Here is a 25,544-nt window from a genome sequence, read left to right as displayed (position 1 = left end):
TCTTTCCTGCCATGGCAGGGGGTCGGACTAGATGATCTGCTCAGGTCCCTTCCGACCCTAGAAACTATGAAACTATAATGGAGGGGAAGAAGCGGGGAGGGTAAGGCCAGCAGTGCTGGCCTTGCCCCCTCAGGTTTACTCCTTGAAGCCAGAAGCTAACACCCTACACCCTCCCCACCCCCACAACAACAGCTGCCAGAGAGGGGAGGCGGCGGGGAACAGAAAGGGGATGGGCGCTTACCAGTGGCTGTGCCCTGCCGCAGCCACCACCGCAGGCCCTGGACCCAGCCCGAAGCACTGGGGGGAGATGCGGAGAGCAGCCTTGGCCCCAGCCTGAAGTCACGGGGGAGGCAGGGAACAGCCCAGCTCCAAAAGTGGCAGGGACCTTAGCCCAAAGCAGCAGGGGGCAGGCAGAGAGTGAACCCGGCCCAAGGCAGAGGAGGTAGGGATGACAGGACGACAGTCGTCGCCGCCCCAGCCCCCGGTCATTCATGACAGGCAATTTGCTAGTTAAATTTAGAAAACGCTATGTACACCAGAAGATTTTAAGATTGTTTTTCCCCTTACCTGCAGGGCCTTTTCCTTCTCATTTGTCAGTTCTTGAGCATGCTTATTTGCTAATGCTGCCGTGTGTGATGTCCATTCACTCCTTAACTTGTCTAATTCCCGGCTCTTCTCTGACAAGCTCTGCATAGTTTAAGAAAGCATAAAGACATATTAAGTGCTTAAATTTAATACTCTGCATTACATTATTTTTTTCATCCTAGGATAAGAAAGTGCTTTAGAGAAAATTAATTAAATCCTCACACAAGGCACTGAAATATATAATCAGTTTTACAAACTGGAAACAGACAATGGCCAAGAGAGTATTCAAACAATAGCAAAGCTAGTAAAATATTCTTAACACTCCTTTTGATATAACACCTACATTATTCTGCTTCATATACAATTAAAAATGAACACACTCAGCTGACATGCTACAGGACTGTAAAATCTTGCTGGGACTGTAAATTCTTACTGGGATCCTATGATCCCTGTTGACTTCCTGCCCCTGGGGCAGGGGGCTGGACTCGATGATCCTTCAGGTTCCCTTCCAGCCCAAATGTCTATGAAATCTATGAAATTCTTAACGTGTAAAACACACTTTTCAGTAGGAAAAAGTATCAGTATCTTGGCATTTTTAAAAATTTGCAATGACAGAAAACTATATATCAATTTCAATAGCATAAAAATTATAAAAATTGAGCTAGTGCTTAAAAATATTAACTGTCTGAAAAAACCTGAACACACACAGAAAAGGGGGCAAAAATTAAGTCTGCCTCTCTCCCCCTTAACTCTAAAATGGCCAAAGTAACCTTTAAGATACGAGTGAAGCCGCTACAGGGCCCATCATAGGCCACTACATTGTAAACAATTACTGTTACACATTTTAGGACAGCCTCTCAGTTAACCAGCATATTTTGTTATCCAGCACCGACATTCCCCATGGATGCCATATAACAAAGCTTTTGCTGTATATGTTACACAAAAACTTCAACAAATGAACATTCAATAAGACAGGCGGGTAGTTGTTATATAATATTTAACTTACCTGCTGTGTAAAGCTCAGCTGTCTGGTAAGGTCATCTTCAGTTTTTTTTAGCTTTTGCTCCAAAAGCATCTTTTCTTCCTATGAAATTCACATTTTAAGTCGATACCATTTTTTAATTCAAATTAGCATTATTATTTAAAGATGCCAAAGCCAAAAATACCTATTCATTAAGCTATTAAAAGGTATTGTAAAAATAATTTAAATATTGCATTATGTATATTTCAAAGAGCAAATGCTTTTTATGTTCATTTTAAAAACTTCAGGACAAAAGGCAGTGCTACTGTATTCAGTTTGTTTTACAGAATTTCCCTAAGAAACTGGGATCTTTGTTGAGTATTGTTTACCAAGGACCTGTCTGAATACCTAAAAGACTAAGGGGGAAAATCTGTGAACTATCATTTTTAAAAATAATTTCTTTATGTTAAAGAGGCCATGTGCACTTTACTAAAACAAAAATCCTATGTAATAAGATTATTGGAGTACACACTAAGAATTTTTCAAACTCAATTTTTTTTTATTTAATCACTTAAACCTGACAAGCTCCTGAGCGTATCATCTTCACATTCATATCAGTAAGTGTTAATAAAGAACACAGAGCTACTCGGAATGTAAGCTCTCCATTTGTGCAAGAGCATATCTACAAAGTTCCAAGGACCCAAAAGCACGATTGAAGCCCATAATTTATGTTCACATTTGGACTGATCAGTAGCACAAGGCAATGAAACAAAAATTTTAACACGTTCATGTGCCCAAAACAATTGCATTTCTATATTCATTACAGTGGAAACACATAGTGCAAGTTATAAAATATTTATTTTTAAAACACACATGCTCTCATGCTATTTTTATCCTTAGAGAAAAAGTATACTGATTTAATTTTATAATGTGCATCTAAATAACTGCATGCAAAGTTACAAATAAACTAACTTACACACACATACAATCCTGCATACAAGTTATAAGTTAAAAATTTGCCTACTTAAATCTTAATCCTACCTTAATGCATTTCAAACAGTTAGCTAAAAACTTCTTTACTTCTGCATCATTCCCTGGTAGAAACTGTAGTGAAAGATGTGTAAGGTGTTTAAATGGGTTAGTCTCCACCACATTTAAAAAAACAGGTTTATGATCCAAGGCAGATGCTGAAGAAACCAACTGTAGCAAAAACCTAATGGGAAGGGAGGGAAAAATATTTATTACCGCACGCATCTTTATATACTGAAATTGTCTGTAAATTCCACAGCCTGTTTTCTCCTGGAAAAAATTAATAAGCATTTCACCCATTGGGCAGTTTGACCTATACAGTTCCAATGAAGGAGTCCAGCTGCAGAATAAGGGCCTATGTCTTTACTGAATTATAATGATGTTAATGTAAAAGCCATCCAAGACTGTACCTTGTACAGTAACTTCACTTTACGATATTTATTGTCATAATGGCAGCTCTAAAAAGATGCCTGATTTTAAAACTGTCTTTGAAAAACTGATATAAAATAGTTATATATTATTTACCTTGGGATATCTTTGTTTTGTTCCTGAATGCACTGTTGAAGCAGATCTATAAATCTTTGTGGGAAAGCAGAAAAATCCACCAAAAGACCCTGTTGAAATTTTAAACTACATGAAGAAAAAAGAAAAAAAATGTTACATTTCTACAAAGTATTTTTATTTGCACTAGTGAATAAATATTTTCCTGATTAATTCAGAACACCGTGTTCACCAGAGATGCGGGGCAGAAAATTTTCCAGTGCTTTATTTTTCCATGGGAAATTTTCCATTTGTAAAAACTGATTGTTTCATTAAATTCATTAGCAGCAATAAATGGGTATCAATAAAACATTAGGCAAGCTTGGCAAGCAGCAGAGAATATGCCTCCTCTCACATGCTGGAAGGGATTCTGTAACCCCCGACTGTTGTCCAGGATTGGTCTAAGGATCCTACACATTTCACCAACAGCAGCTTCTTGTGAATGGAACTAGGCTTTCAGCTCAATCATAACAAAAAAGAGGAATAGACTAACAAATGAACACACTGCTAAGCTGCTTTCTATTTCTCAAAATCTTGTACTTTTGAAGAATCAGTCAGAAGCACAGTTAGTGAAGAAGATGCAGTGTGATGATCAGCTGACCTTGCTCATAGACTCACTGGTAAAACCATCCTTTAAAAACATGGTTCAAGTAGTTCTGAATCATATCTGCCTCAATCTGATTCTGAAATGGAACTAATTAGTGCAAATGATTCAATAGATAGTGACAGTGAAACTGCAGGTGCTGCAATGACCTCAGCAGAAGAGAGTTAAACTTTGTTGAAGTAGATGAGTGGGCAACCACAGCATATTATGCACAGTTCTTTGGATGTACTAAAATTAGTGTGTTAACAGTCTTCAGTGCCTTTGTTTTTTTCTCTTAAATTTAAACAAACAACGTAAGGGAATTACATGCTATTGTGTATTGTCTTTACATTTTTACAAGTATTCCAATAAAGATAATTTCTTTCCACATAAAGCTTTGAATTTGTTTGGCTATACCGTTTAAACCACATTAAGTGTGCTATATTTATTTTTTTCTAATCAAATATTTCAGTTCAAATACTTGTAGCTACTGGAACATAAAATTAACATGGGGGTACTTTTTAGTTTTGCTTACTAAATATAGATCAAATAAACATGCTAAATCAGATCATGCTCTATTAAAGGCACCGGAAAACCCATATCTCTGGTGTTCACTCCTGCACTCTGAGCTACAAATCCAAAGTACTATAAGAAAGATGATTAAGTGACTGCAATCACCAGAGATGAATTTTAATTTTTTTCAAATTAGCTTTCTCTAAACTGGGGGTATTAAACTTACAATTTCAAGGGGCTGGTAGAGGAGCCAGGAATTTGGAAACAGGGCCTGCTGCTGAAATCTACACAATGTGTTAGCAGTGGGGGGGCAAGCAATGCTGTTAACTCCCACCACTGCTGCTCACCCTGCAGCTCTCCAGACTGCTACATCAGGATCCCCTGCCAGCAATGAACCCTGTGATCTAGATCTGGCCCAGGAGGTGGGGTGAGTTAGCTGTCTCTGCTTTAAATGAATCTGAATTTCACAAACCTTGAGGAAATTAATATGTACCTTTCAAATGGAAGTCTCCTTATAGTACACCGTATTGCACAGAGTTAAGTTTTGGCTCAGTGTAACTTGCTGATTTTAGAAATACATTTTACAACTCAGAAACTGAAAAGTCTTTGAGACAGGAAGTGTTTTTCATGTTGTGTATAATATGAGACCCAAAATCATTGATCAGATTGTGGCCTCTGGACACTAACAACCTTTTCAAAACTTTTTGCCACTCCAAGGTGATCAGTTCTTATTGAGTTGGCCACGCTGATCTCCACCTAATTTTCCTGAGGAATTATGACTAAACTAAGACTCAGAAATGGTGATAACCCCAAATTTATCTAAATGAAAGGCTCAATTCTGTGAACACTTGCTCATATAAATAATCCTCACTTTTGCAAGTATGCTGGCTAAATCACTGACAATTTTCTAACACCCAGTAGTAGTTACAGGCACGAATGTGGGGAGCACCAATGGTCTGGGAGATAGGTAACTAGATGCAAAACCAGAGACCCAGATTCTACTGAATCACTTCATCTCTCTGCAACTCAGTTTCTCATTTATGAAATGTGGAGTACTTTTGTGCTTTTTAAAGCACTAAGAAATCTACAGATGAAAAATGATGTAAGAGCTGGAAGACTATTATTTGCTCATTGGGAAGATTTTTTTTTTTAAACTTAAAATGATTAGTTGTTTATTACCAATTCTAAATGTTTCATACAATACTCTGTAACTTGCCTTTGAAAATCCTCCTCAGATATCACAAGGTTATAAAGAAAAAAGGGGTCAGTATCATCAGTCAGTTGAACAACCAAGTCCTAAAAGGAAAGATTTTTAAAGATTATTATAAGCATTTAAAATCATTTACATGTAGATGTCAGAAATTATAGATGAAATGTTTAATTTTTTTTATTAAAAAATTAAGATTCCTACCCAGTGAAAGGGGAAGAGAAAATAGCAGAATTCAGTGCAATTCCAATTTTACATATTACAGTATAGAAAATGTTGAAAATCTGATTTTAAAGCAAAGCCACTTGAACTTGCAGCAGCAATTACTTCCAAAACGAGGGTACTAATTCATCGTTAAGTGATTTTTTTTCCTAAAAATTTGTTCTTTGAAACTATTTTGCAATTTTTTAATCTACAGGAAGAACAAATCTGAGCTCCTGTCATGTAACAGGCTGATTTCAATGGAATTCTGCACAAGCATTAAGGCTTTCCTGTGTAGATCTCATTGCAGAACTGAGGTCCTTACTGAATCATCAGGAGAAACTTGCACTTTTTAGAATGGCCCTATACAAATTGTAGGACTAAAAACAGGAAAAATAAAAAACAGAGCCCTTGTTCTGTCCCATAAACCTTCATCCTTGCTCCATAAAGAATCTTTCTTCCTTTGCAGTTCTTGGGTTTTTGGATAAGTAGCCAGCAATTTGAGAATGTACTATTTGAATACTGGCAGTCCTCAGACTTACGACATAATTTGTTCCTGAAAAGTCCGTAAGTCGAAACACTGCAACTCAAAACTGATTTTCTCATAAGAAACAATGTTATAAGTGGGGGATTGGTCCCTGAACCAAGGCCCAATACCCTATTTTCACCAAAAAAAACCCAGAATTTTGTACTCTATCAATTATAGATGAGTAATATAGCTACATTAATGTATTTATATTGTAAATAGCAATCATACTGATTTGGCAGGACATTTTTCAGGTGACTTTGCTGGACTTTTTGAAGGGCTCTTGGCTGGAGTCTTGACTGAGGTTTTTCTGGAGTCTTGTCTGCTTTCTCAAAGAAAGCGTCCAAGGAAGTTTGGACAGATGTTCTCCACGGAGATAGGCAACACAGCGAACTTGTTCACTGGCATGGCATTGCATCAGATCAAGCGTTGTAAAGTCAAAACTGACGTCAGAAGGTTGAAACAGGGTGTCGATTTCAAGCTTGAACACAAAAGGGTACACTGGAAACCTGGACAATTGTCTTAGGAAGCCATCTTCTATCTAAACAGTCTTTCATAACTAAGATAGGGCCACGCAGAGCAGCAAAAACTATAAGGAGGTGTCATAAGAACAAAAAGCGCCATACTCAGTCAGATCAACGGTGCATGTAGCCCAGTATCCTGTCCCCAACAGTGACAGAAGTGGATGCTGCACAGGGAGTGTGCCTACACAAGATGCTTTACTGCGTGTTAGACTAATCTAAAAGCACCTGTACATAAAGCATCAGTGTCTACATGTGCGCACCAATTACTGAACAATAGATTAATCTAATGTGCCATTTTCTAGTACCTGTAATAGAAATTGGCTCATTGAACTAACACATGTAGATGCTGACCAGAAGCAAATTGCTCCCAGTCAGTTTAGGCAGCAGGGGGCCACAGGGGGCAGGGGGAGCTGCCTTGGCTCGGTGGGATGCTGCCTCGGGATCAGCTCCCATGCCCCCTGCCATCCAGAGGCTGGCACCCAGGGGAGCCTGGAGCTCCCCCTGGCTGCAGCAGGAGGGCATAGAAGGGCAGAAGCAGCCCTCAGCTGAACTCCTCCTGTTAGGTGTGTGTTCAGATGCATGTGTGGGGGTCAATCAGAGCAGAGACTGGGAAGTAAAAGCTCCCCGGGGAGGGGACAGTTCTCTTGCCCCGTTACCTGGGTTGACTGGGAGAAATTTACTCCTGGTCAGCTGTCTACACATGCGCTACTCCACATATGCTACTCCACAGTAGCTACTGTGCGGTAAATCTACTACCTGTGTTTATAAGTAGTAGCTAACCGTGCAGTAGACTCATTTACTGTACAGTAAATGCTGCACACGTGTAGATGGTGACGCTTTACTGTGCAGTAGTTTAGTCTAAACTAAATTAATCTACTGCGCAGTAAAGCGTTTTGTGTAGATACACCCACTCTGTGCAGTTCTGGTCCCTAGATCACAGAAAAAGATATAAAATTAGAAAAGGTTCAGAGCAGGGCAACCAAAATGATCAGCAGCTGGGTGCAGCTGCCATACCAGGAGAAACTAAAGAGGCTAGGACTCTTCAGTTTGTAAAGGAGAAGACTAAGGGGGGGTATGATAGAACAGGGGTTGTCAACCAGGGGTATGTGTACCTATAGGGGTACTTGGAAAGGTGATAGGGGGTATGTGTGGGCGAGCAGGGACAGAGCAGGGCAGGCGGGCAAAGGCAGTGCCCCTGTGTGGAGAGATGTGGAGCGGGGGGATCACGTGGCGGCTGCCACCACCACCCCACACCACCACCTTGCAGGAGCAGGGCCAGAAAAGCGAGGGCAGCGGCACCTCTGCAGGCCACACAGATATCGCCCAGCTGGCAGCTCCACAGACTGCTGAAGCATGGCGCACGACTGGCTGGGCACGAGGCCCATGAGCAGCCCATGGAGCCGCACATGCGACTAGAAGTGGGAAGACCCCTCCCCACCACATCCGGCTACCACCACCAGAAAAGTACACTTGTTAAAAAAGATTGAGAACCCCTGTGATAGAGTAATGACTGCACAGTCAGTGTCTCGTGTAGATACAGCCATGATATTGAAAAGGCTTAAGAAACATGTCCAAAGCTGTAAAGAAAGCTATGAAAACGTATGTGCGCTTGGCATCACGATAAGATAAAAAGAATACCAGGACAAAAAGCAGCATAAACAACCATAGTCCAAGGAAAATAAAGCATGCAACTGGGATAAATCTGCATTAACATGGAACAGAAACCAAAGGGTGGAAACAAGAAAAAGGTCAGCTACCAGCTCACGGTGAGATTCTTTGTCAAACCACTTACAGGCACAGCACAGAACAGAACTCACATTTCACAGGGAAGAGAGGCTAAAATTCCGGGTCTTTCCCATTCCCAAAATATGCTACATTTATAACAGGTTTGTCTAATTACAGCAGCTTGTCTTCACCTGCCTATAGGCAGCAATGCAACCCAGAATCTCCACAATGCTATACGCTACCTAGCCCACCTGTGCTGGTTGATTTTAACGCTTGGACTATAGGCAGTCTTTGCCAGCCAGGCCACGGTAGCACAGGCTTCAGTGTCGGCTTGGAAACCTGGGTCCCTAATCAAGGGGGTAGTCAATATGCTACTAAAAACCTCACTGCTATTGGCATCCAAGCTAATTATCCACTAGAAATTTAGAATTAAAAGGAACCTCAAGAATCTGTTGTTCTGCCCTGAGAACTTGTTCCAGTACACAGTTATCATTACAGTTAAAAAGGTTTTCCTCATATCTAACTTAAATCTTTCCTGCTGCAAATTAAACAGGTTACTTCCTGTCCTATTACCATAAGGGTACAATTGATCCCCATCCTCTTTATATAACAATAAAACTAACTTGGAAATGCCTATGTATACCAGTCACACCTCTGATTGCAGCATCAAAAAAACCACACATTTAAAGGTACATACAGTAAAATTGGTCAAAGATAGCAACTTTATGAGGCCTTTATCTTGCAATAGATAGTGATGTTATGGTATTAGGCTACAGACAAATAAAATAAACTAAAACAGTTGCTCATAAATATTGTAATGTATTATATTCAGGAAAAGATTGTTGGAAGGTTCAAACCATGCATTTTTAAAGTCAACAATCCAGAATTCTAAAATAACAGCCAAATGTAAGTAAAACAGGACAATGCCAGAAAACTCCACTGACATTAGCCAAAGCCTCTATAAACTGTTTTAATTCTCAAATTTATCATAAGTTAGTAAGACTCACAACACTGTAAGATTGATAAAAGCATTAACAGGCCAAGGGAAAAAGTCCTATACTAAAATATTTACCAAGACTTCAACAAATATGAATACCAGAGACCAGGCTTTCAAGGACTGAAGCAGCTAGATGATAGAACCTATAGTTAAGCCTTACTATTTTGCTGTCTCTTTATGTGAGCGTAAAACATTTAATATGCTTAAAGAACAACAAGAAGTACACAATCCACAGACCTTTTTATGAATGGGAGTAGAGGTTGATTGTAGTTCAATGCTCACTCGAACATACATTCTCCTGTGGAAAAAAAGCAGGGAAGTGTAACATAGTATAACATTTCCAGTCAAAGAAACTTCTTTCGGTTGCTTAGCATTCAGACTGAAGTTTCCCTTGCTGGAAAATGAACTAGTTTTTTTTAAAGTAACAGTAAAAATATATCAACCATTTCTAGTGAGGAAAACTGAGACCCAAATGAGATCAGAAGGAGGACTCAGGTTGCCAGGGGTGATATGGACAAGAAGTTGTTTGAAAAGATAAAAGGAAATAAGACACAAGACAGGACAAAAGGCAGGTGGCCATCACAGTATATTTCCTCCCCAAACCCAGAAAAGAATTTAAGATGTCAAAGTCTCAACACTGCTCTATTAGCAAAACCTACGAGGCCCATTCTTGATAGAGTATGTCCTCCATCTTCTGTTTAAGTTACTCATGTACACAGAGGATAACAACCTGCTACTACAATTGTAGTTCAAATGACAGAAATTCTCTGCTGTACTTTTCAATCCTGCTGAACCATGTAGTGTCAATGTGATTCCACATGACGGTATTTCCGGTTCCTGACACCAGTCTTTATTATTGCAAGCATCCCAGTCTCAGTCTTCTGAGAAATGTAGAATGCTATTCTAGTCCCCTTTGTATGCCAAATGCCAGTTTTCTGACTGCACAAGTGGTGTTTTTGGTACATACATAGTGTGCAATTCTATTAAGCTCTGTGCAGTGTGGACACAAAAGCTCTTTCTGAAGCTGAGCTTCTGCGCTTTAGCTTGCATTTAAAGGCCAGTGGATAAAATAGGCAAAAATCAATCAAGTGGAGCAGTTTCTGCCCTAGTGAGAGCAAGGGTCCAAGCCATAACTTAGTCCAGGGGCAGGTAATTCTATCAGGTGGAGAGCCGCTTACTGAGTTTTGGCAAGCCATTGAGGGCCACATGACAGGCAGCCAGGGGCAGATACATATTAATTTTCTACATTTTTCAGGGCCCCACAGGCCGGATAGAATGGTCTGGTGGGCCGCATATGGCCTGCGGGCCGCATTTTGCCCACCCCTGACTTAATCCAAGCCATACGTCTGCTCTATTCCAAAGCAGCTTCTACCTCAACACCTTCCAACTTGCTTGCTTCCTTATGGCCTTTTATATCTTTCTCTAATCTGCCTAATGGTTCAGTCTCACAAGGAGGGCTGAAGAAGGTCCTGAAAAACACCTAGTTTGTGGCCTGGTGGTTAGAACACTATGCTGGGAAACCAGGCAAATACAGACTCAAATCTCAGGAAAGGCCTATAACTCCAGGAACATTCTGACCCACGCTGTGGGATGCAGCACTGGGTGCTTTAAAAAGCACCCACCTCTCACATGCATCCCATGAGGTGAAAAAATGGTTGGCAGGGCACTTTGAACTAAAGCTCATCAAACATGTTTTATTTCAAAGCGCCCCACCACGTTTTCAGTGCAGAGATGCACAGCAACGCTGATGCACGATGTGGAAGGCTGCCGGTGCGCATCATTTTCCGCGTACGGGTATAGGGGCCCTAAGTCCTCAACTTCCTGGGCAACCAAATTTAAAAAAGGATTAGACAAATTCTTGGAGGAATTATACAACAGCTATTACTGAGCATGGGAGTTAGGGGCACAGCTTCTGAATCAGAACTTCTAGCCTTAAACACTGGAGGCTGCAAGTGAGAAAGAAACATACTCTGTTCACTCTCCCTTTCAGCATTTGCTTTCTACCTTTGTGTGACACAGGTCCTTTTGATATGCCTAGTGGATTGCAAGCTTGGGTACCTCAAGGAAGAACTCTAAGCCTCTTTCAGTAGGGAGGCTACTGGGAACACAAACGCGTTCAGGGTACAAATAAAGAAAAAACAGGGACAGGACTGAGGTCACAGGTTTAAAACAATGGTGTGACACAGGCCTATTTGCCACTGTGGGATCCATTGGGTTAAAGGCCCACCACAAGAAGCTATGGGCACCTGTACACATGCTGGATGTCTGCTCCAATCCATGCTAATAAGCATGTGTTGGAACAGACTCAATTAATCGAGCAGTACTGCAGCACCATAGGTGATGCATAGGACAGGCGTGGGGGGGCGGGCAGGAATGACACACTTGAATAGGCGACATGTAGGGAGGGTCCTTTTGATGTGCCTTCTGTGCCCCCTGACAGCCGACGTTCTGGTTGGTAGTGGGCACAAATTTGGCTCCATCAGTGGCAGAAGCTACTGGCACGCTCAGTGACCGGCCGCTGGGGGACACCCCACCTCTCTGGCTGTCCGCTTGGGGATGCCTCTCCCTCCCCCAGTCATGCCTCGCTGGTGCCCCCCCAGACTTGGGAGGCACCAGTCGCCCATGGGCATGTGCCCCCCTGCAAGAATGGCCCTTGCCAGCTGGGGAATGGGGGCACCAAGAAAAGCACTGGGCAGTGCCCCCCCCCAAGACTGGCACCAGCCGGGGAGTGGGGGTGCAGGCAGTACATTTGGTTTTGCTGCTGATGCTTCCAGGGTCAGCAGCTGGCCACTGGGGGACTCAAGAGGCACCAGTCACCCATGCAGCCTCCATGTCACATGTATTCAGTGTCCCCACTCTTTAAAATAGTGTTGGGGTACTTTAACTAAAGCTCATTAAAGTTACTGAGAGTTGCTCTAATTAAAGGGGGGCCCCCCTCCACCCTGGAGCACATGTAAAGATGCCCCTTAAGCCCCCCATCAGAGAGGAAGGCAATAATAAAACAACAGGGACAGGAGTGAGATCACCACTTTAAAACGACGATGTGACATAGGATACTGGGCAATAGGAACCTGTAATCTGCAGTTCTTATGCGAGTTCACTAACTCCTCAGCTAAAACGCAAGGGCCCTCATTTCCGTATGCCAATGAAGGCTGCACTTGTGCAACAGACGATTCTGCATCTCTCCCCTGCGCTGTTCACAGACCTGTGAACACTGTGCGAGTGCCCAAAACATCACTTATGCAGCCAAGTAACTGTGGCTGCCTGAAAAGAAACAGATGCTTGCATCGCTCAATGGAGAAAAAGAGAATATTCCTTTGTGGTTTAGACAGCAATGCTTCAAATGCTCACGTGTCTCCATACTTAATCTGCTGCTGTTCTGAGGAACATCAGAGATCCCGGGGGGACGGCTTGACTCAGCTCCTCTCCCTCTCCGTGCAGTTTGTTTGTTGGGGTGCAGTCAGGCAGGCATCCCAGGAGTGTCAGTGAGCAGTCCAGTGTGGCAAATGGGCTCCAGTTTCTGCAACTGGCTAGATCTCAAGACCAAGTGGTGTTTCCTCACCCAGGACCCCGAGACCCTGGCGAAGCCAGGTTTTCCCCAAGCACCAATATGCGGGGAAGCTGGCCATGGGGGAGCTCCCCCCACACAGGCCAATGGGACATATTGGGGAGGGACGGGTCCCCCCACTGCCACCTCCCTGAGGATGCTCCTGGGCAGGCGGTGAAACCCGCTCCCATTCACAGAGGGACGGACCCGGCTTGACAGCACCGTGACCCTGCGTGCGATCAGCCTCAAATCCCGCTGTGGGGTGCGACACTGCCCGCCCGGGGCCTGGTCTCTTCCCTCACGACACAGGCCATTCAGCAGCCCATCGGCGGGACCGTAGCCGCCCGGACACCCCAGCTCCAGCGCCGGCTCGGGGGCTCCCAGCAGCGTCGCTTTAGCCGGGCCGGGTGGATCCGCTCACCTCTCCTCGCAGGCCGGACCCTGCAGCTGTAGCTGCAGCCGCACCGCGCGCTCAAACAGCCGCTCCGCCGCCATCTTGCGCGTCGAGTTTGGCGCCTGGCTCCCGCGGGGGCGGGGCCACAAGATGGCGACCGAGCAGGGCCTGCAACCACAGGCGCTTGGGGCTCGTAATCCGGAGCTCGGCCGCTGTGGCTACTTCGTGGAGCGGAAGAAGCGCTTCTGCAGGATGACCCCGGCCCCGGGCAGGCGCTTTTGCGGCGAGCACGGGCAGTACGAGGTAGTGGCGAGGGGAGACCCGGGGTCTGAAGAGCCTCCCTGGCTTTGCGGGGCGCGCCCCCCACCCCCCCCGGAGCGACCGGCTCCAGCGTCCCCGTTGCGATGGGCTGGGGGCGCCGCCGCGGGGTGCGTGCCCGAAGAAGGGCGTTTGTGCCCGAAAGGTAGCAACGAACATTGTTCCTAGCCATTTAGTTGCTTTAACTAGATGCTGTATGAAAAGCATACATGAAATCACATGGTTTATCCTTTTGAAGACGCACTATTTTTACCTTGTGCTCCATTTCAGTAAACCCAGGCTTGGTAATGTGAGTGTTGTGATCTACAGGGGCACCTCTACAAGTTTTTTTTTTTAGAACAAGACAATTGAATGTCCCATAAACAGGTCAAGTGTAATATTTTTCTCTTCAACTAGGAAGAAAATGATAGGAAAAGAATTCCATGCCCTCTTGATCCAAACCAGTAAGTGTTTTTTTAATTTATTTGTATATTCATTATGACTCCCATTGCTTTTTTTTTCCCTCTCTCATTTTGGGCAGAAGGCAGGGCAGGGTTGCACCTTAGAGATTAACTCTGTTGGCTTCTGATGAAGTAGGCATGTCTGCCTGAACAAGTTACCGTATTAGGTGCCACTCTTACTGCAGCACCCTGCCTTCTGCTTGACTTCATGCTATCACAGCTAACTTTCCTCCCTCTGATTTTAGTACAATATATGAAGATCAACTACAAAAGCATTTGAAAAAGTGTAATTCAAGAGAGAAACCAAAGCCTGTAAGTACTTTTTTCAATTCAGTCCCACCTCTGGAAGTGAAAGAACCATTTATTATACAAATACATACAATTTATCCTGGAATTGGGAACCAGAAAGCAGTAATCTCAACATAGAAAGTTTTTATTTTTTATAAAAAGGGAGAAACCAAAAATGCAGTGGCAATGTGTAGGGGTGTGTGTCCACCCTCTGAGAGTGCTGGTGCACCCTGACAGCCAGCGCTTGCTGCTTAGACGACAGGTGGGGAGGGAAGTGGAGGTGCTGTTGTTCCCCCCCCCCCCGAGAGCATTGGCCACGGAATGAGGGCGCTAGGAGAACTGATCCACCCAGTCCCTCTGCGGCCGATTGCACTGACCCAAAAGTGCCAGTGGCATGCCGCTGGCACTTCCAGATCAGAACAGTCGGCCACGGAGATGCCCCGCACCCAGTCGGTGCGGTTGGTCCCCCCAATCACTGACTGGCCACTGAGGGAGACAAGTGCCCCTCTCCACCCCCTCACCCTCCTTAAGAGTCACCTATGCAAAGATGCATAAATACTGTATGAAACAGAATTCATGGATTGTGCTGTGTACATGTGTCCCGGTGTCCTAATTTTGCTCAAAGCAAAAGACTCTGTTTTCCTATGGTAATGGTATACTTCATGTAGATATATGGGAGCAAGTAAGTAGCTCTTGCCTGTTTTGGGGAAGTGGATGCAAGTGATCCTTCACTGGTGCATTTGATAAACCCTACTGCCAACAAACTTGTTCAAGTAAACTGAAGGTGAACGTTGATATTTCATCTATGTGGGCAAGAAATTTAGAGAACTTCTGGTAAAATAGATCCTTTTAATTATGGAAGACTTTGATATTAAAATAAAATATGAAGTGGTGGCACAAGTGTAATATAGGATTCAATTTTTAGATTGTTAGTAGCATAGTAAATTGTCTGTCTATGCTACAGTGCTGCTGCTGCCATAGCTAAGGGGGCAGGACTACATTAGTACATCTCCCAGTGTTGATGCAACTTTGCTGGCAAAAGGAGGATTTTTGCCTGCAATGTTACATTACTTCCCTGAACAACAGATGCTCTGTTGGTAGAAGGCAGCTTCTGCTAGCAGAGACATATCTGCCCTAGGGGATTCTGTTAGCAAAGCTACATCAGCCATAGGGTCTGATACTGTCACGCTCCTTGCCAACAGTGCTAGCAGGACTTTGCAAATTCAAAGTCCTCAGTCTTCTTGAAATCTGTCAGATTAATCATTGTTATAATAACCACTAAAACTATTGAAGAATGTTTTCACAATCAACTCCTAATACGCTAATAAAAGCATCTTCTTGGAACTGTTTTCTTCATTTTAATGGTTTGACTTCTGCTAAGTGAATTATTATTAGTGCATTGCAGAATGCACATTCCTTTGGCTTTGTATGCTATTCTCAGCTATGAGTCTACTTGATTTTCATGCTGCTGTTTGTTTTATTAAGGTCTACTATGTTCAAGATATAAATGCAGGTTTAAAAGATGTAACAAAAATACCTGAAGAGCAGGTGAGTCTATGTATTAATTATATTACTTGTTTTTCATTATTGTGCTTTTTTATAACTAAAGAACAAAATAAGAGGAAAGCCCTTTTATTTTTTTTAATTTTTGAAACAGGTACCAATTTCTTCTCTGTCTAAAGAAGAGTTACAGGATTTAATTAGAAAACTGAAAAAAGCAAGTAATGGTGAGTGCTTAATTTTAGGGTGAAATATTCTAAATTCTGGTCTGTAGAACTAATCAAATATTTTGTGACTATTTGGGTGTGGAATATCTGCAAAGATTAAAGAAGAAAAGAAGATTACTAGGAATACATATTTTGTCACTTCAGGCATATTAGTATTAAAGAACTACCTGTGTCATGTTGATAGCTAGTATTTGTCCCCTTTCCATCTAGTTTGTTCTTTTGAGCACAAGTCAATTTTATTCTTTTGCTATTAACGTAGATGAGATAAATTATATATTTGTTCACCTTCCTTTTTGAGTGCCAACTTCAATAGTGATGGCTATGTACCGCTCTGGGAAAAAGCATTTGCCAGGAAAATTGCTTCTGAACAAGCAGCAGGCAATCATGTATTTATTCTTGGTTATTTTATTGGTGCCAAAATTAGAGCAGTTTTCTAAATCTTTGGAGATACTGGGCGTGTCTACACATGTAATTAAGGTGCAGCAATAAGCTCCAGTATTTATTACAATGGAGTTTATTATTCCTGGGCATGCTGTTTGAATGTGCGCCTGGGACCACAGCACGTTGAACCAGGTCAGAGCAGCCCTAGCTGGTAGGGGCCCCAGAGATCAGTCTGCCAACCTAGAGCTGTTCCTGCCCAGCTCAGCATGTTGCAGATGGGCCAGCTGGGGCACAAGGGTGCTTCACCCTTGTACCCATCCAGCTAAGTCAGCATCTACGTGTGTTGCTACACAGTAAAAAAACAAAAGAAAACAAAAACTGCAGCAGGATAGTACTTGTAAATACAAGTACTACCCTGCTGTGGAGCTTATTAATTTACTGCAACCTAATGAGGCTGCATGTGTAGATGTTGCAGCACTTACTGTGGAGCAGTTAGGGAGCTCCACAGTAAACAAGCCATGTAGACAGACCCAGACCCACTGTGAACTAAACCCAAAAGTATATGAAGATCAACTACAAAAGTGCTTGTCTGAAACTTGAAGGATTTGACTGATAAGGATATTTCACTTAAAGAATTTAGAGTTGCCAGTTTTTAGGCATATACCAATAAGTGTCTCTTCATTTTGTTGTTTCAGATGTTTAGTGTGTCAGCGCTGTAAAAAGATTTTGCAAATTAAGTAACACATAATTATTTCAGTATGAAGGTGGAAGCCAGAATGACATTGGGTAGCTGTTTTAATTGAACTTAAAAGATATTCTTCTGCATTTTATACAGGTATAAGCTCTATACTTAAGGATCCAACTCTGTCCCATTGGGCCTTAAAAGAAGTTTTAAACGACCCAAAAAATGGAGAGTCTGCTTTCAAGCACTTGAAGCAACAGGTAATGTCACTGTGTTACTAGTAACAATAGCTTCCTTTACTATAGCTTTATTCTTGTAGATTCTAGCTTATCTGTAATACCGTTTTGTAACACAAGATATATTTGATATGGTTCCAAGCTACCCTTCTACAGTTTAAGAATAGCTGCTGTGAAATTATAGCTGTTAACAAGGGAGGTTTATTTTGATCCTGAAATAAATAACAAGCATGTATGAGTTTTCAGGATGAGTTCCATACTTTCTATTTTTTATGCTCTTAACTTATAATAAATCCAATTTTAGCTACAAAAAAGGAAAAGGATCATTAAGTAAGCAGTAGTAGAATATCCTGACTTTTCCATTTGTTAGACTGCAGAGAAAATGTGAGAGAGGGGTCAAAAAACAATGAGGTTTGCCGTATGGCTTTTTTTCTGAGAATTGTCTTCTGGATAAGAGGGATTTTTAGGGGACTGAATGAGTAGGGGTGAGGCTGCCTAAATGTAACAAATCCTGGAAAGGGAGCTGAAGAATGATAGAGGCATATGGGTCCATGGAAATGATTGGCTGCCCTGCACTACCTTATTGGGACCTAATTTCCATGGCAGCACAATTAAATGAATTACATCTTTGTAGCAGCCACAGGTAGACCACTGCAGCACTAATGCCTCACAGAGGTCCAATTCCATATCTGTGTGACTATTGTGAGGAACAGCTGAAAAAATAATGGCACAGGTTGCTAAATCCGTGCCCAAAACTAATGGATGAACTTCTATGGGAACTGGGAAAGGATGATGCTAAAGAGAGAGTTTATTTCCTCTGCCCTGTCCTTTCCTTTACATTTTTGGTAGAGCTGTTCATGGTCCCAAGTGGTTATTTATGAATTAAGAGCTCTGGGAAAAGGCTTCTGATTGGTAAGCTAAATCGGTTTTCCATAAAAATTGACATGCGGAGTATGTTTTTGCTTGGTTCATAATCATTTGAAGTTTGTAGGCTTCTATTTTAGGTCACATGGAACAGTTGCATTTACTTGGGCCAGGAAGATGTTTTGTTGAGTTTGGAGCTGGACGAGGAAAGCTGTCTCACTGGGTTGATACTGCCTTGCAAGATACTGAAAATGTTCACTTTCTGCTCGTGGAAAGGGCAACTACGAGATTTAAGGTAGGACAGGATGGTATGGAGTTAGCAAGCCTGGTTAATGTGATATTTGCTCAAAGTCTGATTACCTCTGAAAATTGAAGTTAAAAAGGTTTTATCTTAACTAAGACCTGTAAAAATGTCAAAAGTTTAACTAGCTCTTATTGTGGTTCTAAGTCTTGCTTATAACACATTTGTAATAAAAAATCCTTCTGTAAATATTATTGTTCATTTGAACAGGGATTGTTTTATAAAAATAACTAAAAAGTGCACAATTTTGCGCACTTCTTTAAGTGGCCAATACTACTTAATCATGTAATGTCCTTCTCACACAGGTAGATGGAAAACACAGAAAAAGAGACTCCATATTTGAAAGACTTCAAGTTGATATCCAACACTTATGTTTAAGTAAGTTGGTTTTTTAGTTTGCCTAACTTTCAGTGAGACTGGGAAGTTTACTTGAAAACTGAACTGCATAGTGCCAGAATGCAGGAAAATGTTATGTATAGCGCCAGTTTAATGTGTTTACTATGTAGGTGATGATTCTCAGTATTTGCTCAGTCATTTTTGTGTTGTCCTGTTTTTAAGTGGTTAAGGAAATTAGATACTTCCTAATTTGTACAAATAGTTCTTTTAAATTTATAGGATTTAATTTTGGGCCAGATTCATCAAAAGAAAAACATTGCAAAAAAGTCTTAATGATTTTTCTACACTGAAGAAGAGAAAGGATAACGTAATGTATGAGCAGCATATTTATCCAAGTCATTTCTCATCTCTTTATTTTTTCAAATATACTTTGTAGCCTTTTCTAGATACAGATAATTGTGTGTGTGTGTGTGGGGAAAGGAATACCATTGCTTGAATTTTGTATGCTGGAAAGACAATATCTGGTAAGATGTTCCCTAGCTCTAATAATCCAAGTTCTGTTTTTTTCAGATAAGATACCCATTCTTGTGAAAGAAAAACTACCTGTAGTAGGAATTGGGAAGCATTTGTGCGGTGTTGCAACAGGTATTAACTGTACAAATATATTCATGTAAATGCAGAATGCTGATTATAAACCTCTTGGAAAGTAAAACTGTTCTTATGATTCTTTTGCCCTGTTCTTTCTAATCCTTCCGTTGCTGCTACATGCACCGGTAATACTTTAAGCCTTTGTCAATTTGCATAAAATCCTAACTCAGTGATGGCAGGCACAAGTGAAGACCAGTAGCCAAAGAGCCAATCCAGATGGAAACAGAACATTGTTAATTGCTATGCAGAATAAAGATTTCTGTAATCTTTGTTTAAACGGATAAAACATGTTTTTCTTAGAATTAGGCAGAAGGGAAGGTACTTTCTTCCTAATTTTGGACTTGGTTTTGTTAAAAATGTCCTACAGATTTTCAACTTGACCAAGACATTTACAATCAAGTATATGCTGTAATATTACAATATGAATGTATAAATGATTACAATTACAGTATATAAGGGTATTATATATATTTTTATTGGGAACAGGTTGATGGTAGATTTGGAAATGCATCTCATGAGTCCAGAGGCTTGGCCCTTGCTCTGAACTTGCATTGAAAGCTACTCCCAGTTGACGCATTTATAAATGGGTACCTGCTCATTCAGCCTGAGGAGACGAAAGTAACTGGACCTGATGATATACTGATGGAACACTGTCAACCATATCATCTTTGTAATAATTTCCTACAAACATATATACTAAAAATGAGTTTTAGTCCTTTTTACAGAAGAGAGTGCTACAATAAATACATGTGTAGTTGGAATATTAGTAATATGACTTATGTGAAACAAGTATTCAAGAATGTTTGTCACTAGCAGGTCAGGTCATCTTATCTTTTTCTAAGCTCATTATTTGTTAATGTCGCAGGGGCACTCTGGTGCCCTGCTCCTAGGAGGGGTTAGAGGTGCCGGTTGCTGGGGGGGCAGGGCCTGGAGTATATAAATAGCCCAGGCTGAAGCCTAGCAGGCAGTTCCCCTCTGGCAGCCTGAGCAGGAGGAAGCTCTGCTGCAGAGCAGAGCAGAGCAGGACAGCCTGATCACCTGCATGTTGATACAAGGTGGAGAGAACCCTGACAGGGAGATATTGAAAGAGGGCCAGGGTGGCGCGGAATTCATCTTATAGCCACGAGGCTTATTTTGTGTTATAGCTGGTTGGCTCATGGCTTTGTGTTTCTGTTTGGTTGTTTGCGTAACACCGGAGGACCAAGAGAGGCTGTAGGGGTAGGAGGAGGCCTCAGGGATGCTCCCCAGTAGTGTGGGGGTTCTTGGTGCCCTGGGAGGGCGCAGTAATCAGGTGCCAGTGAAGGCACAGCAGTTTGTGCACTGGAGAGTAGTGCTGCGTTTTGTGGGTGTCCCGACCCCAGCCCAGTGGGGGTGACTTTGGGAGAAGCTAATGGGGTGCCCTGACCCCAGCCCAGTGGGGCAGTATTGGTGTAAAGCCCAGTGGGCATAGGACCTGGGAAGGGGGTCTCAAGGCCAGGTTAGGCTGAGGCCGCCTGAGCCCAATTGTAAGGAGTCCGAGCAGGGCGTAAGACCCATGAGGAGGGTCAGGGGGCCAGGCATGGCTACAGCCACCTGAGCCCCGACTGTGGGAAGCACAGGAGACAAGATCCCTGTGCGGGTGACGTGAGCACAGGGAACCCTAGACAGACTCCTGTGGGGTGAGCACACGGGGAGCGCGAGACGGCCCTGACAGGGGCAAGTGTTCTGAGGCAAGCCTATTGAGAGACCCCAGAGAGGGGGTGAGTCTATTGAGAGACCCCAGAGAGGGCGCGCGTACACAAGGGAAGCCCCGGAGAGGGTGAGCACAAGAGTAGAGGCTGCAGACAGGGCCACTAAGGAAGGAACATAGGACCAGATAACGTCCGGAACACCTGAGAGGTTTGGGACATGGTATTAGGGGTGGAAGGAGCCACGCGGCACCTATAGGGTAGGGGTGCACCAGAATCTATCCAGATACAGCAGGGACCAGAAGGGTGAGAGCACTGGGTCCAAGGGGTCAAGTAACGGCAGCCTCCCATTAATATATTAGAACCATCAAAGTCGTGGCAGGCGAGAACGAGGGTGCTAGACAGGCAACTTGGCACAGTAGGGGTGCCAGGAGAGATCACAGCTGCTCCTGGGTCCCCGCCCTGTGACAGTTAAAACCAGAAGTTTGAAATGAATACCTTTTAATGTAGGCTGATAATATGTCATCAACCTGCATCTTGTTGCTTTTTGGGCTGCATAGTATCCCCCCTTAATTTGGGTAAAGTTCCTACCCAAACTTTACATTGTACATTAATGCTGCATTAGTCACCTACAGCCATATTTAAATGCAACTTCTGTTCACAGATCTTGCTCTGAGATGTTTGATTGAAAGTTTTGCAACCCAGGATGATGGAATAAATGAAGAACCTTCAGCTAAACGCTTCAAGAGTGATAACACCCAAGCTGATTCCAACACTTCTACTGACAAGGAAAGGAGTGGAGAGAATGTTTCAGAGAGCTACAGCACTGTGGCTGGAATTGTTATTGCGCTATGTTGCCACCACAGGTGTGACTGGAAGCATTATGTAGGCAGGGAATTCTTTAAAAAAGTTGGACTTGGACAAGTAGAATTTAATTTTTTTCAGAGAATGTCTAGCTGGGCAACCTGTGGCATGCAAGAAACCATATCTGAAGCCTGTTCAAGTGATGTAGAATGTACAGCCCAAAGCAGTGACGCAGATGAACATGACCAAGCATACAACAGGCCTGAATGCAATTCTGATAGCACGCAAGGGTAGGTGAGCCCTTTCAACATTAACTTTTCCACAAATGACTCATATGTAGCAAGTATATAATGTACCTCTGTTATCAGTATGGACCATTTTACAAAAACCTCCAGCTGTTGTACTTAATTAAAATTGCCTGTTATTTCAAAATAAAAAAGTTGCAAAATCTTTAGCCTAAAGGTCACACTTGCCTGGGTTGAAATGCACCAGTACCCATTTGTACAATCTTTGATTATAAACTTAATACAAATACTCTAATACATGTTTTTCTTTTTGAAACTAGGCTGCTTACTGTTGAAGAACGGAAACAGATAGGTCATCTTTGTAAACTGTTGATTGACCATGGACGGATTGAATATTTACAACAGAGAGGGTACAAGGCTGTGTTACAATACTATACAGATTCCACTGTGTCTTTGGAGAATGTACTCTTAACAGCTGTACCAAATCAGTGTTCAATACTCCAGCCAACTGCATAATAGGAGATATATGTGTAATGGAGAGAATACAGAACTCTACAAAATGTTTCTGGATTTATCAAAACATTATTCATGGATGCAGCTCTCATTGAAAACAGTGTGTAGCCTTTTCTGCACTTACAAAAGCATTAAATTTTACAATCTCAGATGGAATCAAAAAATGCCAGCTGACTCTTAGTGGTATGAAAATTACAAGACATCCATCTGTCTTTGGAACTTGCTGTTGCTTTCTCCATTCAGAAGCAGAACTTATATTTTTCTTCAACAAGCAACCAGCTTAGCTTGGAGGAGCAGTTTTATATTTTTTCTTCATTGTTTATGGTATCAGGAGGTGCTGTCTTCCACGTTTTCTGAAAATAGGTTAAAATGGAGATTAAGCATGTCTGTTTCTTACATTTTGAACTTCATGAACATTCTTTCTGGTCTGTTTGTTTTAATGTACCAATATTTTTATTTCATGACTTCTAGCTGTTTAGGGGATTGGCTAGAGAAAAAAGACCACCTGGCAATCAGATGCCACCTCAGGATGATTTTTGTTAATTGTATTTCCACATGTGAAACATTGTAAGGGAGATTAAATAAAAACTGGAATTGACATGATTGAATTTTTGTAACTTTTTTGTAAGTTCACTTAAGTTTTCTTTTCATTTAATGGATATAGCAAAAGTAGGTTGACTCAGGGTTCTGTTTGTATGCTTCAATCCTGGCCTACAATTGTAACCACTGAACAGGAAAAGGTAGTTAAATCCCCAAGTCCTTCTCTCTCAGGGTGTCTGTACACGAGTGCAGAGGCTGCTCCCAACACACTCTAATTCTAGTGAATTAGAGCAGACTTGATTAATCGAGTCTGCTGGAGCATGGTAATTTATCACATTCCAGCAGCTTCCTGCATCTTGTATATCAACTTCTCCATGCTTAAAAATGGTGGTAGGGGCACTTTGAACTAAAGCTCATTTGATGAACTTTAGTTCAAGTGCCCCCAACACCATTTTTAAGTGCAGGGACTCCAATACATGCTATGCTGTGGCACTATAATTAGAACAGGTCTTGTAGCCACTCTAATTAAAGCACTATGCCCGCCACCACCTCTGGAGCACCTGTACAAGTGCCCTCAGTTAATGCTTTTGGTCCTACGGGGACTTCTGTTAAGAGGTAGGATTAAATAACAATTTAGGGATGGGAATGGGAGGGGGACTGGTGTTTTTGAGATGCATCTTATTTATCAAGTGTTGATGCTTTTTACCTACTGTCAGGAAAAAAAATGGAAGTGCCACTATTCTTTTTAACTCTTCACTTTCTCCAAACTCATGATGAATATATAAAGACCAAAGAGTGGAATCTCCCCATACAAGCCAAGTGCAGGGAGACTCCAAATTAATTCCAACTGACTCTTTAGTCCCATGTTTTCTAATATTGTGTTAAACTGTATTCTAATTAGGGATGGTATAAAGGACATACCTGCTCTCCTGAGTGACTCCTGAATGTATATATGCATGAACTCAATACCAAATAGCTCCCGTTCTTCCTCTTCAGTGTTCTCACATGGGGGAAGTGTTACCTGCAGTTCCAGTGGGTTGTCTCTGAAGTTGACAAATCTGGAAATTCATCAGAAAACATTACACTTAGAAAGCTCCAAGATAGAACCAACTACACTTGGAAACTAAAAGTTGCCTCCATGAAGCAATATTTTAAAGGAAAAGATAATGTAAATTAATTGTAGTTTCCTATGACAGTCTTACAAAGTCTTACAATTAGGATTAATGTTAACAAGAAAGCTCTATGTGTTTTAACATATTGAATGAAAGAGTGGCTTTGCATCAACAAGTATCTATAACATTTTTAGTGATAGTTTCATAGTTAGCAGGGTCAGAAGGGACCTGACCAGATCGTCAAGTCCAACCCCCTGCAATGGCAGGAAAGAGTACTGGGGTCAAACCACCACAGCAAGCCTTGTCTTAAAGACCCCCAGGGTAGAAGCCAGCACCACTTCTCTTGGAAGTTGGTTCCAGATCCTAGCTGCCCTCACAGTGAAGTAGCGCCTCCTGATGTCTAATCTGAATTTACCCTCTGCCAGCTTTATTTCTAGTCACTCCTGTTAGTGCTCGGGGAAACGGGGACTCCCCTGATCATGCGAGTGGCCCTCCTCTGGACCCTCTCTATGTTGTCCACATCCCTCTTGAAGTGCGGCGCCCAGAACTGGAGGCAGCACTCCAGCTGTGGCCTGACCAGTGCCGCATAGAGGGGGAGGATCACCTCCCTGGGATGCATCTGTGGATGCATGACAGGGTGCAGTTGGCCTTCCTGACTGCCTCCCCACACTGCCAGCCCATGTTCATCTTGGCATCAATGACTCCAAGATCCTTTTCTGCCTCTGTACTGAGAAGGGAGTTCCCCAGCCTGTAGGTATGGTGCTGGTTGTTCCTCCCCAGGTGTATCACCTTGCACTTGTCTGTGTTGAATCCCATCCTATTCTCATCCGCGCACCCCTGTGACCTGTCTAGGTCTGATTGCAGCCTATTCTGCCTTCTAGCGTGCCCACATCTCCCCACATCTGAGTGTCATCAGCAAATTTGAACAGGGGGGCTTTTTACCCCCTCGTCCAAGTCACTGATGAAGATGTTGAACAGTGCGGGCCCGAGGACCGAGCCCTGGGGGACCCCACTGCCACATCCCTCCAGGACGAAAATGACCCATCACCACCACTGTCTGGGTGTGGCCCTCCAGCCAGCTGGCGACCCATTTGACTGTAGGTGTCGACA

General features: G+C 42.6%; 3 protein-coding genes across 8 annotated transcripts in view; 1 reads left to right on the top strand and 2 right to left on the bottom strand.

Annotated features, from left to right (window-relative positions):
* Positions 1-13,470, bottom strand: part of SASS6 (SAS-6 centriolar assembly protein) — a 25,531-nt gene extending 12,061 nt beyond the window's left edge. For 2 of the 4 annotated variants that reach the window (XM_019531030.1, XM_019531029.1), the window contains exons 1-7: positions 13,360-13,470; positions 9,629-9,689; positions 5,428-5,507; positions 3,101-3,205; positions 2,588-2,759; positions 1,592-1,669; positions 568-687 (exon numbers count right to left, since the gene is read on the bottom strand). In XM_019531030.1, coding sequence (XP_019386575.1) covers positions 568-687; positions 1,592-1,669; positions 2,588-2,759; positions 3,101-3,205; positions 5,428-5,507; positions 9,629-9,689; positions 13,360-13,433 — 690 coding nt within the window. In that variant the 5' untranslated portion in view covers positions 13,434-13,470. The remainder of the gene's footprint in view (positions 1-567; positions 688-1,591; positions 1,670-2,587; positions 2,760-3,100; positions 3,206-5,427; positions 5,508-9,628; positions 9,690-13,359) is intronic. The other 2 variants (XM_019531027.1, XM_019531028.1) reach the window with 1 other exon arrangement.
* Positions 13,468-23,390, top strand: TRMT13 (tRNA methyltransferase 13 homolog). The gene is made up of 11 exons (XM_019531033.1): positions 13,468-13,635; positions 14,047-14,093; positions 14,336-14,402; positions 15,864-15,926; positions 16,036-16,105; positions 17,322-17,428; positions 18,396-18,563; positions 18,875-18,947; positions 19,476-19,550; positions 21,885-22,314; positions 22,590-23,390. The coding sequence occupies exons 1-11, from the start codon at positions 13,483-13,485 to the stop codon at positions 22,783-22,785; spliced, it is 1,449 nt and encodes a 482-aa protein (XP_019386578.1). The 5' UTR covers positions 13,468-13,482; the 3' UTR covers positions 22,786-23,390.
* Positions 16,112-25,544, bottom strand: part of LRRC39 (leucine rich repeat containing 39) — a 17,925-nt gene continuing 8,492 nt past the window's right edge. Inside the window, exons 8-10 of one of the 3 annotated variants that reach the window (XR_002100210.1) lie at positions 24,244-24,380; positions 17,133-17,199; positions 16,112-16,192 (exon numbers count right to left, since the gene is read on the bottom strand). Coding sequence is in view for 2 of the 3 variants with exons in the window: in XM_019531034.1 (XP_019386579.1) it covers positions 23,110-23,135; positions 24,244-24,380 (163 nt within the window). In the remaining variant the exon portion in view is untranslated. Of the gene's footprint in view, positions 16,193-16,938; positions 17,200-23,006; positions 23,136-24,243; positions 24,381-25,544 lie in introns of those variants that run through there. The other 2 variants (XM_019531035.1, XM_019531034.1) reach the window with 2 other exon arrangements.

Source organism: Crocodylus porosus, unplaced genomic scaffold (genome assembly GCF_001723895.1).
Source record: "Crocodylus porosus isolate Cpor-Errol unplaced genomic scaffold, CroPor_comp1, whole genome shotgun sequence".
NCBI classification, from domain to species: domain Eukaryota; kingdom Metazoa; phylum Chordata; order Crocodylia; family Crocodylidae; genus Crocodylus; species Crocodylus porosus.
This window is presented reverse-complemented; position numbering and strand designations above follow the sequence as displayed.